We start from the raw sequence: 17,648 nt of genomic DNA, 5'->3' as shown, positions 1-17,648 counted from the left end.
TCCATTTGTACCCTTTTGGTCTTCTTTTTAAACCCTGCGTTGTGCCAATGCTAATGTTATTGGCTATGTATAATTAATTGCTCACTTCTTTCAGACCGTTTGTCATTTGTAGGTCACTTTGGATTGTAGTGTCTGCCTAAAGTAAATCTCCGACCGAAGATGAAGTGTTTGAGAATGAGTATCTGGTGTGAGGCCAACAGTGAATGCTATTTGTCAATAGTTATTGATCCTTAATGATTTGCATTGAATTATTTATAACAAGTTGTTGAGATATTGATATTCCAGTCTACTGATTGCAATTTTGTGTTGGCTTTTCTTATGGTGCTTGATTGCAAGAAAGAATTTTTGGCACTTTTATAATTTAAAATCACCCTTCTTTCTATTTTACCTGCCCCAAAGTGGCTTGAGCTATGATTTCATATTGATTAAGTGATAACATATAACTTTTGCATGAAAGCCAAAAAATAAAAAAATAACAGTGTCTTGACTTCTATAATATTATTATATTATTATAAATTTGACATCTACAAGGTATTACGACTTTGGAGAATAAGAAATAATCAAAGCAATCTGCCTAGCTAACTTGATAAGCACGTTTAGCTTGATTGTGAATCTCACTCTAAAATCTGCTGGATGTTTAGCACTGTGTTTACATTGAGAGGTACCCTCTTACTTGAAAGTTATATTGATTGCCCCCCTGACAGCTGAAAATTGCAGCCTTTAGAATGACAACTTTTTGTTCCCTACAGGAGAGATCAGGTCATTGAAGACTAAAAACCATGTAAAAGTAATAGCTGTCAGTCAGGGAGTGCATCAGTTGAAGCAACTTCTCACCTGCTTTACAGTGTGTGTCGCACACTCTGCCTAAATTCCTGTGGTCTCTGAGGAGTTCTGCCAGTGGTTAATCTTCCACAGGGAGCGAAAGTCATTACTAGTCCCTGGCCATCTTTTTCACTTTTTTATTTCTTCACAGTTACATTCCTTGTATGAGAATGCCCCAAAGTGCCCTACTCCCTGACCAAAATAAATATGGCCCGTCATTCTGTCAGCAACTGTCTTCAGAAAGCAATATTTGAAACACCCCAGGATCCCAACGACTTTTATATGTAGAATCCGTCGTCATACCACAGGCATGAACATTGAAAGTGGAGTCCAATAGAAGAAGGATTGGTGTGAGGGGGATCTATCCATCCATCTTTCTTTCTTTCTTTCTTTCTTTCTTTCTTTCTTTCTTTCTTTCTTTCTTTCTTTCTTTCTTTCTTTCTTTCTTTCTTTCTGTCTGTCTTTTACAGCAGTCAAAGTTAGCTTGTATTTGAAGATATTAAAAGTGTGATGTAATGATCACAAAATCACCCACCTAATATTACGGCGTCATTCTGACTTCTAAAAACTGATCAGAAATCATATTATTTATTTTGGCATAACATTCTTTCTTTTTCAAATACACGATAACTGAAAAATCACACAGTATAAATGGGCATTTCTTTCTTCCTTTCTTTCTCCTTTGAAAACCTAAGTCAGTCCATGTTTATTTTGCGATATACATTCTAGTTACCATGACTTTCAGCGGTTATTCTTTCTCATGATAGTATCATACGTTTATCATCACTCTAATTAGACTGCAATCATTCAGTGTTTGCAATTTGAATGTGGCCCTTCTGTCCTCCAGGCCTCTGCATAGCCCACTGCATGCCCTTCCGCAAGGCCCCACATATGCTTTCATCTTCACAGACACACACAACAGGCGTACACACATCACACATGACAGGCCACACACTTCCTCCACACAGCCTTCAATAAACATGTATTCATACATTCCCACACATAAGCGCTAATGTATAAGCTCCACTTTTGATAGTGTGTATGCTGAGGTTCCGTTTCATGTGCCCGCAATATCAGTGGGACCCTAGCAAGGCCTAGACCACCCCCTCTTCGGGGCTAGCTGGGAGCAGGGTATGACTTTCAACATCTGGTGCACAGTTGCACCAACTCAACCGCTAAAATCTTCTGTCCTCTCTCTCTCTCTCGGGCATTTTTATTGAGACATCACAGCTTGTAATCAGAGCCTCGCGATACTGAGGGAAGCTGTGGCTTCTGACCCGCTCACATTCAGAGGCTTGGACCAACGAAACAGACACCCAGAGAAAACAAAGTGTCGTTTGCTGCTAGATTCCTGTGTTTTTAGGTGTTTGGACATCCAAGCTTGCATACACACAGCAGGGTATAACCAAAAGAGACTGTGTCGATTTACAATTGTGTAAATGCACCAACATAAACACATGGGTTGTGCACTATTCAGAACTGAATTGAGATTCCAATTCAGTTCCAGAATTTGAATTAAAGTAACAAACTGGATGGCAAATGTATATTTAAAATGTAATGAAGTAGAGGTAATAATAATAAAAAAAGATTACATTTTTAACACAATTTTTTATTGATTGATTGATTGATTGATTGATTTGATTGGAGACTTTTACAACTTCAACTTAAATTTGTTTCAGGCAACATTTCTCATTTTTGTCTCTTAAGTTGTTTTTCAGCTGTATTTCAATAATTACAAATATTTTATTAATTTTATCTAGACTGACAGACAAACTAATCAGCTGAAAGGGAGCCAAAATGTCAACATTGAATTTCACCCAAACCTGGCTTTAAATTAAAAATCTACCCCAAATTTATAATAGTCTAAATGGTGCAGTTGCTCTTGGTAGAAACTCTAGTTTTCTTTTTGCTAAATTTATGCAGATTTTACTCGGTACTGTAATTTCAGTATAGTTGCTTTTACGACAATAAAATAAATCCTCAATGCCCCCCCCCCCCCCCCATTTTTAGCTGGTTTGTGTGCTCTCTCAATGTTTATCCAGTTCCCAAGACTCCGTGTCCCAGTGTTTATACTTAATACCTGGATGTAGAACAAATCCCTGCTACCTTCTAGTTACTTTTGGATCTTTTTCCTGACATGTTCCTGTTTTTCTTACCATTGCTGTGGTGTGAAACCCCTGACCTTGTTGGGCCTTGAAAGAGCTCAGCAGAAGTACTTTAACAGAACTGAGGGGAATTACTGACACCGGGGCATTTGAGTTGAGGAGGGCTCCGTAGGTAGATGATAAAAGCTGTCAGTTTCAGGTGAGTTGTTTTGGTTTGACAGGTACCTTTGCACCTAGATCCTCAAAATACACTTCACAGCCCCACAGGCGCAAGTACAGAACTCTTGTATGACTTTTTATAGTTAAGTCGTCTCGAAAGGATTCAAGCACCCCGTTTAGACAGATGAAAGCTCTTTGAAGGTAATTTTATGAATTGAGGACAGGCGAGCAAGTGTGATCCCCTTGACATCAAGTACTGTATTTCACAGAGGGTCTCTCCTCTCCTAAACACACGCTCACTCACTACTGTATCTAGTTTTAGGGTATAAGCCTGTCTGATTTGACACAGCCCGTTTGCCTCATGGGCATTTCCTCTTTATGTAGAAACCCACTTGGTTTCTTGAGACATGAGGCAGATTTCCTCTCTGTTCCCCATTGGAGATGGAGATTGAAGGCCTTGTTTCTGAACACATCATGCTGCCCAATTTCCTCTTACATCCTCCAGAAGGGCCCTTGGGGAACAAAAGAGTAAACAGATCTGAATGTGCCGGGTGTACAGCTCAGAAACCCATATGGCCCAGACAGAGCTACGACAAATACGTTCTCAGTTCAAGATGAAGTCTACAGGTTTGCTTTACAGTATGGATGCACCTCGGAGTGTATTTATATATGGAACAAATTATATTGTATGAGTTTAACATGGACTTAAGTTTGAAAAGTCCCAGTGGTGATGGCCCCAAATGTCTCCCATAAATTCACAAAATTCATTCATTCACATAAATTCACTCTCCTGCCAACTCAACTGCACATCATGGTGTAAAATAGTGTTACCTCTGCATCCATATGTACAGTACATGACAAAATCTGAGGCTTGGCCCCTATATAGGGAGGCTACAATGTTCTCATTTGCCATGACGCACACACTTACAGGCCATACTTCCCATCACCCAGAGCATTCACAGGAAATGCAGCTTCAGGAGTAAAATGGAAAACAAATGTTCCATCAAATAGTTTGTGTAATTGTAGTGTGACGAGGTCACATCCTTGGCAAAGCTGTTGAAATGTTTCTTCTTCCTCTCCATTTTCAGGGCAAACATGAAAATGTGCTTTTAAACATACATTAATTGTACAGTTAATCTTTGTGCCTTGCCGGAGCAAGCTCAAAGTGATGGATTCCAGGGACGAGATATTTTCCTGCTGGTTTGTAAGGCAGTGAAGACAGAAGCTTTAATCATAAGCTAATTCTAGCAACCACCTTTTTGGTACTATAAACAAAAGATGTTCTTAATACACTCCAAACATTCCGATGATGTTCATCATAAAATGCCTGAGCGTGTAATGCAACACATCAGTTATTTTCCTCTGACGATAGCTGAATTGATAAGAACCACCTCATTCCTCCGTTCTATCAGCACGAAACAGATGTTTACGTAAATCTGACAGATCAAAGTGCCGTGTTGAGGTTTAAATACACTTAAGTGTCTCCAGAAAAACTGAATACTTTTACTCTGGCTGTAGCCATCATTTGCCTTATCAGAAACTATGCATTTGAGAAATTGTAACATACGACACAAATTATGAATATGTGGTATCCCCTTGATGTTTTTTATCATCCTATTGCCATTTTCTCAGTGCTGGTTGGTAATAGAGTTGGATGCTCACTAAAATAGTGCAGAGGTTCTCTTTGATAAAGTTGTGGAAGCTTTTTATGTCACTCAACAGAAATGTAACATAACATTTAGGCAGTAATTAAATGAAACTAAAGCTAATTATGCCTCATTTACTGAGGGACACAAGACTACAGCTCTATGTACTTAGGCCCAGATGTAGGGGTGAGTCAGTCAGGCAGATAGGAGACCACAGAAGCTGTTTTGCAGCCTTCTCTATGGGTTTGTGGTGGCAGGAATATCAGCTTCTGTGTGTGGCATAGACGGCACCTGGCATCATTGGGATAACTCATAGTGGACACCACCATAGTGGACATTCATAGCTCCATGTATTAAGGTTTTTTTTTTTTTTTTTTTTGCTTTAATATTTAACAGATTTTTTTTACTTTATTCTATATATTTATTTATACGTAACACACATACACATTGGGCAATGGTTTTAGAAAATACACTTCAACATATATTCAACATATGTTCTCTGAAAAATTTTCTTCAATTGTTCCAGAATAAATTTCATCTATTTTTGGGATTCTTTGATAGTGTTACTAAAATCATCAAATAAAGGAATTGATCACACTTTTTTTTTTTTAACAGTGTATCATTTTAATAATTGTAATTTTAGTTTTATGTGTTTGTCATTTTTATTATTGTTAATAATAATATTATTGTTAGTTGTAGCAATTTTAGTATTCCGTTGTCTATTTTTTGTTTAATTTTTTCCAACTAATAGTTATATATTTTTTTATTTTATAAAATACTATTTTTAATAAAATACTATTTTAATAGGATTTAAATTACTGAAATCATCCTCATTTATTGATTAAATGCAGGCAAGATTAGAAGCCTTAACATAAATAAATAAATAATGTAAATAGAAAATACATTTTAAAATTCATCAGTCTTAACCCAGACTGAGCTTGACAACTTTGAATGCATTATTTGCATTACATTAAAAAATAATGTGTCCAGTCTATTCCAGTTCAGCTCTGGCCTATGCCCTGAAGACAGTCCAATATTAGCCACCAGATTAATCACTGCACCAGTCATGTGTGTTTGTTTTCGTGATAAAAATTATTATGTTTACGGACATCTTCAAAGAACCGACACGAGGCTCTCACCTGCTCCTGAATCTCTGTTGCTCAGAATTAAGACCGTAATGACCCGCCTAATCTCAACTTTAGCTTTGAGTTTGGAATGCATGTGTTTTAAATCATTCCTCCTGATAGTAAGCAGAGCTTCAGAGGGAGAGAGAGAGGAGGGGAGAGAGGTATGATCCAGAGTAACCTTGTTAGGCTAAGTGACACTGTGCAGAGCAGCTTCTTGTCAGCTGGTTAGCAAGATGGACTTCTACCTATAAAGTATCATCTTCTCAGGGCAGTGTTGTGGAAACTGCTTTAATTCTGTAACTTAAGCTGCATGCTAATCATAATTTAAAGTAGTTCAACTACACTTAAGTGTTTAGCTACACAATGAGCTGCTAATAAAAAGTCACTTACTGAATAAATCATTCTAGATGGAAGTATTTTTAAGTATGACATAAATTATAATTAAAATACTGTAACTGTATTTTACTTAAATTATTCTTCATGTTAATGTAACGATTTAGATGTTGGTGTTATCACCATACTATTTTATATTGAAATGGTTATTCAAATTATTATTTGTTATATGTATATGCATTTATCATTTGTTGAATTTTCATGAATTTATTCATTTATGAATGTATATGGCATTTAAGTACGTGTCTGTTGGAAAATAATAAACGAAAAGATAAAGTAAAAAAAAAAAAAAGAAAGAAAATAGCAATTTTATTTTAGATACAACAATATAGTGCAAAGAGGAAATAATATTTTGCAATAAAAAATTGCAGGAAATCATTCTGTAATTTGTTTGATATCTTTTTTATTATTTGTTTTTATATCTCCTAATATCTGATGAATAACTGCCGTTTTGATCACTATAAAACTTCTGAAAATTACAAAATTACGCCAGGAAATTAGTTCTCACCTTGGAACAAAAAGGCATAATCTATAATTACCTTCATTTATATAGAAACCAGCAGTTATTAGACCAGTAAAACTGGATTACAGCATTGATGAAAAACAGGGTTTAGCGCTGAAATGCTGTGTGTAAAACTGACTCAATGCTTTAGTGAATTCCCCTTCTGTGTTCTGCCAGGTTTCTGGATCTCCTTCCAGACACATTGTCCACGCTGTAAGTCAAGGGAAGCTGGCTGCAGCTACGCATCTCTTCACAGCATTATAAATGTGTGTGTTAGGAGGCCCTTAATGGCTGCTAATCCAATTTCTGCCACTGAAATCAAATCTTGCTGGCGCCAGTGGTCCTCTCCTTTACTCACAAATAATGACTTTGCCTTTGGTATCTTTGTGAAAATGATGGACCACCAAAACTGCAGCTTTATTTCATCTCTTACATCCATGAGTCCTCATACCCTGTTTTCCATTTTGCGTCTTTCCTCCTCATTCTCGCTTTATCTCTTGCCGCTTAGAGCAGGCGGTGGGAGGAGTGGATGAGATTAAGGAGCAGCAAAGAAGGCAATTATTAATTGTTGATCCCTTGAAAGATGAGAAGGTTCTGAACAGAAGAAGAGCCTTCGCAGAGAGGCCCATTTACCGCTCGCTTGTAATGCTTTCCTGAGGTCAGGCATCGATTTTCTTAAACCACATGCTGTGCTGATAAGATTAGGCCTTTTCGATTACTGAACTACTTGAGTCATGCAGATGAAGTCACTTTGGGTTGGATTTTAAGGCTGGATGGACATCCTTTCATTTGGTCACGCAGGTGACTGCCAGGACTAGATAGAATAGGTGGACTTTTTATGGATTTTGTCACTGTTCATTCAACTGTTCAACTGTTCATTGTTTTGGTTGGAAAGCTCTTTTATTTTTTTTAATTGTAGAAGCCTTTTACAATAACTTAAAACATAAGAGTAATGTTTTTGATAAGCTTCTACTAAATATAATGTAGAAACTTTAAAATACAAACTCAAATTTTCTATAAAGCTGCTTTGCAACAATTTGTATTGTGAAAAGCGCTATACAAATAAACTTGAATATAACTGAATATTACACAATATTTATTTATTTGTTTTATTATTATTATTTATAAGTGCATTTATTGTAAATATTTTAGTTTATTTAAATGATTATTGATTGACTGATTGATATTTTGGTATAGAATAATAAGTAATTTTACATTTATATATATATATATATATATATGTGTATATATATGTATATATGTATATATATATATGTATATGTATATATATGTATATATGTATATATATTAGTGGTGGGCCGTTATCGGCGTTAACGTGCTGCGTTAACTTGAGACTCTTATCTGGCGATAAAAACAAAATATCACCGTTAATCTATTCTCAAAGTTGGGTTGGGAGCTGGGTCTATACTAAGCAAGCTATGATGACTTCACCTTGATATTTTATATAACTGACTGGCTGAGGCCAGCCCAAAAATATGCTCAGGACAGTTGACGGGCCACTGCTGCGCATCGTCATGAAAGCTTATCTTTTTCACATGTTTTTAAGCCTTACCGCTTGTCGATTTAAACATCAAAGCATCCAAACCCAAGACGCGGAAAAGCTGAACTGAGTAGCTGGTTATTCGCGCGCTGTGTTCGGTGCGTACGAGAAAGAGAGCCGCGTATCACGGACAGCGACACTGAACCGAGCTCTCTTCTGCGAAGTTCTCCTCGAAGTCCCTCCTGCACCTGAACGAACAAATACAAATCGCAGTTTGAACAAACAAAAAGATGTGAAAGAGCCCAATTCAGTACTCGCGGTGTTCTGGTGTTCAGGGCTCACGCAGAGAAAGGCGTCTCAAAACACTTGAACATCGAATTTGCTTATTTTTGCTCTTGTGCCGACAAATACCGTACATACAAAATATGTCAAAATATCCACCTTGGAAATTATGCTCGAAAAAACTGTCAGTTATTTCTTAAGTGAAAGTAAACAGTTGAGGAAAAAAATGGGATGTGTATTATATTGGATGCGTTCATCGTCTTTTAAAGTGACCGCGCCTAATTTAGCTACTGGCTGCTGTAATGTTAATCCAAGAAAATCAAAATGAAAATCACTCACTGCTCTTGACTGAACTACTTTGTAGTTTTAACAGTCAAACCAAAAATTATTCAGACACCAGATATGATTTTTGATATATATAGCAAAACTGTAATAATGTGAGAAATGTTGAAGGTGTCTGAATAAATGTAGGTTTGATTGTATATTTCATTTTTACATTGAAGACTATCCAGTGCTGTTTTACATTTAATTATTTGGTTTCTGTACCTTGACACCTACAAACTTGAAAAAACTTAAACATTGTGTAAATAGCACAAATAAATAAAAATAAACGAACATACAAATTAAACAATTTCAAACAGGGCCCACTGGTACAACCTTCACCGGGTCCCCGCTGACCCTGCTCACGCCTGTTTCACGCATTCTCCGTCTGCAGTGCGTATGCAGTCCGTGTGCGTTACGTATGTGGTGCAGCATGGACTCGATGTGCTTTCACACAGGACGCGTTTGCAGTCCGCTACTCGGTACGTAAACGATCGCTGCGCTGCTGCAGACGCAACGCTCCTGGAACGCAACTGGAATCCGTTAACATGGGTGCGTAAAAAAATATGCAATGCATACGCACTGCAGACGGAGTATGTGTGAAACAGGCGTAAGGTTGTTTGCACCCTGTGCAATGTGGAATTAGTTTACATCTTTTTCAAGCACTTTGTGATGCATTTTGGAAACAGGAGATGAGCCCCTTTTCTAATCCACCACCTAGCTTGATAAACCCCTTCTCAGAGACTTACTGTTTGTCAATTTTATTTGGGTAGCACACATATTCTGAATGCCTTCGGCAGAATTCGAATGAGCCATTTATTTAATTAATTTAATTAACATTAATTTCAAGATCACAGTGAGATTAATCTAGATTAAAAAAATTTATCTATGCCCACCACTAGATTAACGCCCCTGACACCCCCGAAGAAGAAAAAAACACCAACTTGTATGTTTATGTTAGGCTACTCAGTCAGGCGCTCGCTCACTCAGTAGGCGCTGAAGGTGCGTTGCAAAATGGCCAATGCATTTAACAGACCAGAAATAGAAGATCCTCCAATAACCAACAGGTCTGGTGTTTGGGTGCACTTTGGATTCCCTGTAAGCTATAATGGTGATGGCAAGAGAGTGGTGGATAAAAAACAACGATAGGTCACATCTAGGGTACACCAGCGGGAATACAAAAAAAAAAAAAAAAAAACACCAGCGGGAATACTTGAAACGTCAACTCATTTACGCCGACATCACCTTAGTGTGTCAGTATCTGGGAAAAGACGGAAAATGGAGAAACATACACCCAACAAACTATCCCCGCAGCATTTAGACAGACATTTCCAACGGATTCAAACAGGGCAAAAGACATCACCACGGCGATTGGTAGGCTACATTTACATTATAGCCATGGATATGAGACCTTACTATTTACCATTCATTCTATCATCACCATTATAGCTTACAGGGAATCCAAAGTGCACCCAAACACCAGACCTGTTGGTTATTGGAGGATCTTCTATTTCTGGTCTGTTAAACGTATTAGCCATTTTGCAACGAGCCTTCAGCGCGTACTGAGTGAGCGAGCGCCTAGGTTTTAAGAACATGCTTAATGTAATTGAGCCCCGTTACAATATTCCTGCACGAGCCCATTTCAGACAGACCGTAATTCCTGCTTTGTTCCAAAAAACATAAGCCCTACAGAGAACCAATTGAGTAAAAACACACTCAATATAAAGAGTTATAGAGTTCCATATAAAAAGTTACATCTTTGTATTTGTTCATAACTAATATAACATTTTTTTTTTTTTTCTTTATAAGGAGCTGTTTTTGTTTTATACAGTATGCTGCTAAGAAAACACCATAGAGGATGGGTAAAGAATAGCTCCATCATTGTTCAATGTAAAAAAAAAAAAAATATACTTTGTTAGTTTTAATAAATAAAACGTTTTTTAAAAATCAAGGAAATTTATCTGCCAATTTTTTCTTTTTGCTGTATCTAAAACATACCGAACCGTACCGAACCGAACCGTGACACCAGTGTATTGTATCGAACCGAACCGTGAATTTTGTGAACCGTTACACCCCAAATATATATATATATAAAAATTTAATTTATCTTTTAAAATATTAATATTTACTTTACTAATTTGCACATAAAATCTTTATCCAAAGTGACTTATACTGCATTCAAGGTATATACCGGTTTGTTTTCAATTCATGCATTTCCTGGGAATTAAACCTATGGTGCTAGCTCCATAAGCACAAAATTAGAGATTTGCATTTTAAACTAACATTTATATGATATTGTACATTTATATAATAACATCGATATGTTATATTGATGGTTATTTTGATGGCACGCAGTGCAGCTAGAGCCAAGTAGAAGACTGAAAGGAGAGAATAATATGTCAAATCATGTGGTAAAGGAATTTGTGGTTGGGAGTGGAACGTCCACCCAAGCGGTATACCATGGGCTTCATTTCACATTGCCAGGTGTTTCAGCAGAAAACCAGGAGAAGAAAGAAAGTTATGAGGAAATCACGCAGACGTACAGTACAGAATGTGTTTCAACTTACACCTGTGTTCTCTTTTTCTTTGCTTTTCTTTCTTGACACTCATTCACTCAGGGGAAAACTCTCTCTTTTGTTGCCAAGGAGAGGTAATTAATTTTCCGTTCAGATATCGGAACAAGCGCACTGTTTCTGATTAGCACTAACTTGTTTATTTGTTTGAAGCTGAAAGTCATGTAAAACTGAGTGTCTTTTGGCAGATGCTTGTTTTATCTACAAAAGGAAAGCAATCAGTTTCAGAAAAATTAGTTTTTTTTTAATTCCACAAAAAAAAGAAAGAAAGAAAGAAAAATAAACCAATGTTTATAGATAAAAACCATTGCATATGGTTGCTTTCAGCTTTCCCAATCAGAGATGCTAAAAACACATCATTTTTTCCCCCCTCACGTTCCTCCGCTGTAATTCAAACTAGTGTTGTAGCACAACACAGCATAGTCTTGACCTCTGTGAACCTTGCTAATTGGACTTGGCAATTAATTTTAGATATTAGATCAAAACTGCAAACACGGACCTAATAAAAACAATCTTATGCTTGACATCAATTCAGGTTGGGACACATGACATAGTTGCAGACTTCTTGATATGATTTTCCATTTCAGGCATTGTTTTGACCTGCACAGACATAAGGCTTTCAGTTAGTTTTGGTTGCCCTCTAGCTGTTAGTTATGAAATGCAATAAAATTTCCATCAGCGATTTGAGCATCTGATGGGACGTGTAAATGAAAGCTATTACTTATAGGAACTTTTACTCGACCCTGTTTCATGAGACGGATTTCTGAAATAAAATTAGGGACATTTCTGGGTTCAACCATCAATTTTGATATGTAATCATGTATTAATTTTTTATTTTATTTTTTTAAAGGTGGACAACCATACTGTAGTACTATCACGATATATCAGTTTACGTTGTCAGACTACTTTAAATTACATTTATGAACTATAATGAGATTAATGATAATTTATTTAACTCAATGCTAGTTGAATAACAATGTTGCTAAATTGATAACGACTTCCATTTTTAAGTACACATTAAAAGCCAGGACATTCCTGAAGACACTTCCAGCCAGTAAAAGCCACCAAAAACTGGTACCCAGGTACCATCTGGTAACTTGTAACTTGCCCATTGACAAATATTTCCTACAATAGGCTTTTAAAAAAACCTGTCCTTTAATGTCATTTTGACTGATGTCTTTGGAACGATTTGATCAGCAATAGCCTGAAGTTTAGTTCTCTCCTACTTAATCACACTGCCCTCCACTACTATAAACAGAACTTAATGAGACAGGATATTGTTCTAATGGTTGGGAGGAAAACACACATGTGCTCTGGCCTGCAACACAGGTCTTTTTAATGTAGACCTCTGCTCTTTACTGCCATCAAACTGAGCCCCTAAATTGATCATATTGCAGACTATGTTTATAAAGCACACGGTCTTGAATCAAAATGGCCCTCTTGAAATGGAAAACGAAAAGAAATTGCCTGTGGTCATTATGGACTTGCATGTCGTGTCTGAGTAAATCCGTTATAGCTCACTTGAAGCAATTGGAAGCGACATTTATCGAAGAGGTTCAACGGCTTCGATGTTGCTGTTGTTTTTATGTGAGGCACATGGAGATTCGGTTCAGTGAAAACTGAGTAAAATGGACCCTAAGGGCTTTTCGAGGCGTTTCTGAAGGCATAACGAGCCGTTGTGTAAAGACAACATTTTTGCATTGTGCCAAATCGCAAGACCACAAGAAATCAGTCCTAAAATAGAACGATTGTATTAATTGCAGGAAATTGCTGGTGGAAGATTAAGCGAAATAGTTACATTTTTTTTCTCTCTCTCTCTCATGCCACCAAAAGAGAGCATTTTCTCAGGGTTGTTTCCACTTAAGAAAATCATTTTCTCAGAATTCACATCGTGGGGCTGGGAATGGCAATCGGGCAGCTGCGAGCGAGCCAAGCACTGGGACCGTGTTTGAGAGAGAGGCCCACTTGAGATAAAGTCACCACACATTATGCTGCCTTGCCTCATTTTGTGGTGCTAAATGGCCTGAACAAGTGCAATAATAAGACTGTGAGCCAGGCCTTGAAATACAACTATAGAAAGATTATTTTCTGCAGCCTGTATGTGAACCGTAGCACAGCTAGTGGAGAATGTGTGCCAGATTGGGATCCAGATACCACCCGGCATCCAAGTCTGACTCGTTTTTCCCCCTGCTGACAAATTTTCTGTGCCTCTCAGTCACACTTTCTCCTTTGAACGTTCACACACTCGCACACACACTCAATCATACGCACCTCGTTATCTTATTTGCCACTGTTGGATTTAGCAAGCCACCCTTCGTTGTGTGCGATATGCCACAATAGCTTTTCCCAGAATGCTTTGCCTGCGACACCTGGCTTGCATTAATTCTGGTCTGAGATGCCTGGCTGAGAAGTGAACGAGTGTTATGCACTTTGCTCCACTGTTTTTTGAGCTGGAGTGTGAGGAGGGGAGTAGGGGTGAGGAAAGGTTCATTTGGGTGGGGTTCTGCACGGAGAGCTACTGTCTTTTAAATCATAAAAATATCATTAACAGGCAGCTGAAGGTCTCTCTTGCTGTTTTAACCCTCTAAGAAACTCCAAGAAATGGTTAAGGGGAAGAATACATGTTCTTATTGAGTAAAGTAAAACATTATTTTACCTTACCTATTTTGTACCTCAGTCCACATCCCAATGTGCATACTGTCCATCCTAAATTCTATGTGATAGTAGTAATTTTCAATACTATTTAGGGGAGATAGGTTGGATAGTATGCACACTGAGACGCAGGGTCAGCCTCAAAAGTCTGTGGTCAGTAAGATTTTTGGATTTTTTTAAAGAAGCTAATACTTTTATTCAGCAATTTATGCATTAAATTGATCAAAAGTGACTGTAAAGACATTTCTAGGCCTAGTGTTTTTTTTTTAAAGTTCTGTTCATCATAAGAAATTTTTCTTGAGCACCAAATCAGCATATCAGAATGATTTCTGAAGGATCTTGTGACACTAAAAATTGCCATCAGAGGTATAAAGGACATTTTAAAGTATATTCAAATAGAAAACAGTTCCTTTAAATTGTAATAATGTTTTACAATATTATTGTATTTTACTGTATTTTTGATCAAATAAATACATTCTTGTTGACCATAAAGAGGCTTCTTTCAAAAACATTTAAAAACCTTACTGACCCCAAACTTGTTGTTAATGTGCATAATTTTGTTTTTAATGTAAGTTAGTTCCAATGTAAGTTTTAAGTTTAAAAGATGGTGTTTGCTTAATAATACAGAGGATGGGAATTTGATTAACCTGGCTTAATTATGTTCCTAATCGTGAATATTCTGCAACTGAAAACATATGATTTCTTAATTATTATTTCAAAATGGCTTATAGAAATGGATGTGACGTCACAATGGTTTCAGTGCTCATTACTTACAGCGTTTCTTGATTGTGTCTTGATCAGTCAAGACAAACAGTTTCAGGGAATAATTAGCTTTTTCTGTTTGTTTTGTTATAGGTGGTTCGGGGAAGGGCCCCCGGACCAAAGAACAAAAGAAGAAGTCCAACAAGCAGAGGCTGCGCTTCCGGGCTCAGAACCAACACAGTGACCACCTCGCCTCCCTTCGAGCCAGCCAGTAAAAAAGAAAAAAGAAAAAAGGAGCAAGAGACTTTTCGATGGAACAAAGACCACAAAGCTGCTAACCCATGCTCCACACACACCTACCCTGATGAAAACACACTCACGCAACCAAACGGGATTATTCATACTCATGTGGTCACACCGTGTCTCTGTGCCTCCTGCTGCTTCCCTCACCGGTGACACGTCCCCCCGACCCGTGACCCCACTGTGATATCATGGAACACTATAGCAGCTGTTCATAAAGCTCATATCTCATCCTATCTGAGGAGGAAGAAGAGAGAGACTGAGCTGGAAGCACGGAAAGCTTGGGCCTGGAGACCTGGAGGAGTAGAACGAGCACAGAGTGGCGAAAGGAGCAGATTAGAAACGTGATTGACTGATAATGATGCCCTGAAAAACAAGAGAGAGACTTATCTGTATTTATGTACAATTCCCACCATCTCCTTCCCTACGAAATCGAGGCAGAGTGTGTCATGTATTGCCTTTCTTGTCCAATAGGTATTTTGTTTTTCATAGCAATGTTGCAAACCATGCATAGTTGCAAAATTATTATTCTCAGCACAAGATGTTTACGTCCAGACCGCTTTATGCTTTGACTGTATATTGTGGGTAAGAATCTTAGTTGTTCAGCTAGCATGGCCACAAACTCATGTGTACATAGTTGGCGAGTTTATCTAATAACGGTAACATTGATGATAAATAAATTATATATATATATATATATATATATATATATATATATATATATATATATATATGTATATATATATATATATATATATATATTTAAAAAATACTGTATTTTCAGTATTGACACCTTCAGAGTTTAAATGTGTAAAGGGTTATAATACCAGCTACAGTTAAATGAATTTAAAAAGAACAAAAAGCTAAATAAAAAGCATAGCCTCCACATAGCTATTACATTTATATGGTATATATAATTGATTTATTTATTGATCTTTTTTATTATTATTATTTTTATGTTCGGTGAAAATGATGTCTCTGTACCTGATACTCCTCAGTGCTGAAGTATTTTTTCAACCACTTATAATGATACAAAATATCTCCAACAGTGGAAAGTGACTGTGTCTGATTTGCCAATAATGTCCTTCAGAAATCATTGTGTAAACCTGGTTTAGCATCTTGTACTTTGTTGATCACACATCCTGCAGCAGCTGAAGTATATCGTCAACTGATTGATAGTGTATATTGTGTGCTAATAAAACGCAGTTCATGTTGTACTTCATGGTGCCGTTGTATATTTTCAGAACTTCGCCAACCTCCCGTCAAGTCCCAAAGCTCTTTTACGTAACGTTTGTCATTTCACAGCACACCAACAGATATGGCCAATTGGCAGCAGAGAATGGGGCTCTTATTGGAATGTGACATCATTCTGAGCAGCTGTAAGTCTTTCTGACAGGTGCAAATGGCATCATTCTGTCTATCGCTACAGGCCCTGAAATCACTTCACAAAACCTCTTCGAAGGAAAATTAATAACAATTTTCTTCAGGTAGGTTCTGCCAAAATGGTTTAATTTGAGTCACGGACAATTAAACTAGTGCTATGTTCTGTATAATCATTGCCTCTAGAGAGAGAGAGAGAGAGAGAGAGAGAAAAAAGCAAACATCTTACATTTATCTTTCCATTTATCATTTATAAAATGTCAGACAGTAAACAAGATGCACCTGAAACCTAAAAAAAAGAATATTTCCAGAAGAGAATAAGCATTGCAAATGAATGAATATATAAATACATTTAGTTAATTTTAGAGTGGTTGAACTGCATAAATAAATGAATACATAAATAAATTGACTGTCTGAACATTTATATACAAAACGATCATAAAATATTTGCTAATTTTACAGGATGTAAGTGGGAGGGAAATTGGGGCATTTTATCCAACCTTGTTACATTTGCAAAAGAGAAATATGAAAGATCTTTTTGCAGTTACTTTAGGATTTTATGCTTTATCCTCTTAATTATTTTGAAAGAAAAAAAAGTGGGGAAGAAATGTTAAATGAATTATGAGACGAAAAAAAAAAAGCAGCCCATCTTTGAAGTAGTTTTATAAACCATGTAGTCAATGTACATGTAAAACTAACTATTTGAACACCCATCTGCTGTGGGTTACAAGCTAATGAACTGCACACAGATGTCACCTCAAGTATGGAATTACATTTGTTTCAATAATAATGAACGAAACTTTATAAAACTGAACGTAACTTTTTCAGAAACTATCAAAAATATGCCATTACAAAAGAAGAAAAACACTATGAAAACGAAAAAAATGAACTCAGTCGCACAAATTTAACAGGCTTTTCAAATATACTTCATTCTTTGTTAATGTTTTTCAAAGATTTGTTTTTGCTAATCGCAGATTCTGAATTCATTGCCACAGATTTCGCTTACGTTTCGCAGTTTTTCGTTTGGTGTTTTGACACAAACCTCTCGTGGGGGCGGGTTTAACAGTGATCTACTCTGATTGGATAGTGAGCTTTTGATGGACAGGTGCAAGTACAGACGCCACTCAGTGGCGCACATATTGGATAGCTCTCATGATTGTGATTTGTATTACTAAATATGTAA

The 17,648-nt window shown here is 36.9% G+C and overlaps 1 protein-coding gene across 1 annotated transcript in view; it reads left to right on the top strand.

Moving 5' to 3' along the window:
* The window catches only part of LOC132158728 (R-spondin-2-like), a 66,235-nt gene extending 50,475 nt beyond the window's left edge, over positions 1-15,760 (top strand). Inside the window, exon 6 of the mRNA XM_059568272.1 lies at positions 14,939-15,760. Within this exon, the coding sequence (XP_059424255.1) occupies positions 14,939-15,060 (122 nt within the window). The 3' untranslated portion in view covers positions 15,061-15,760. The remainder of the gene's footprint in view (positions 1-14,938) is intronic.
* Positions 15,761-17,648: the final 1,888 nt, after the last annotated feature.

The sequence above is a fragment of the Carassius carassius genome, chromosome 15, assembly GCF_963082965.1.
Source record: "Carassius carassius chromosome 15, fCarCar2.1, whole genome shotgun sequence".
In the NCBI taxonomy this organism is placed as follows: domain Eukaryota; kingdom Metazoa; phylum Chordata; class Actinopteri; order Cypriniformes; family Cyprinidae; genus Carassius; species Carassius carassius.
Note: the sequence above shows the minus strand (reverse complement) of the source record. Positions and strands in the feature narration are given on the sequence as shown.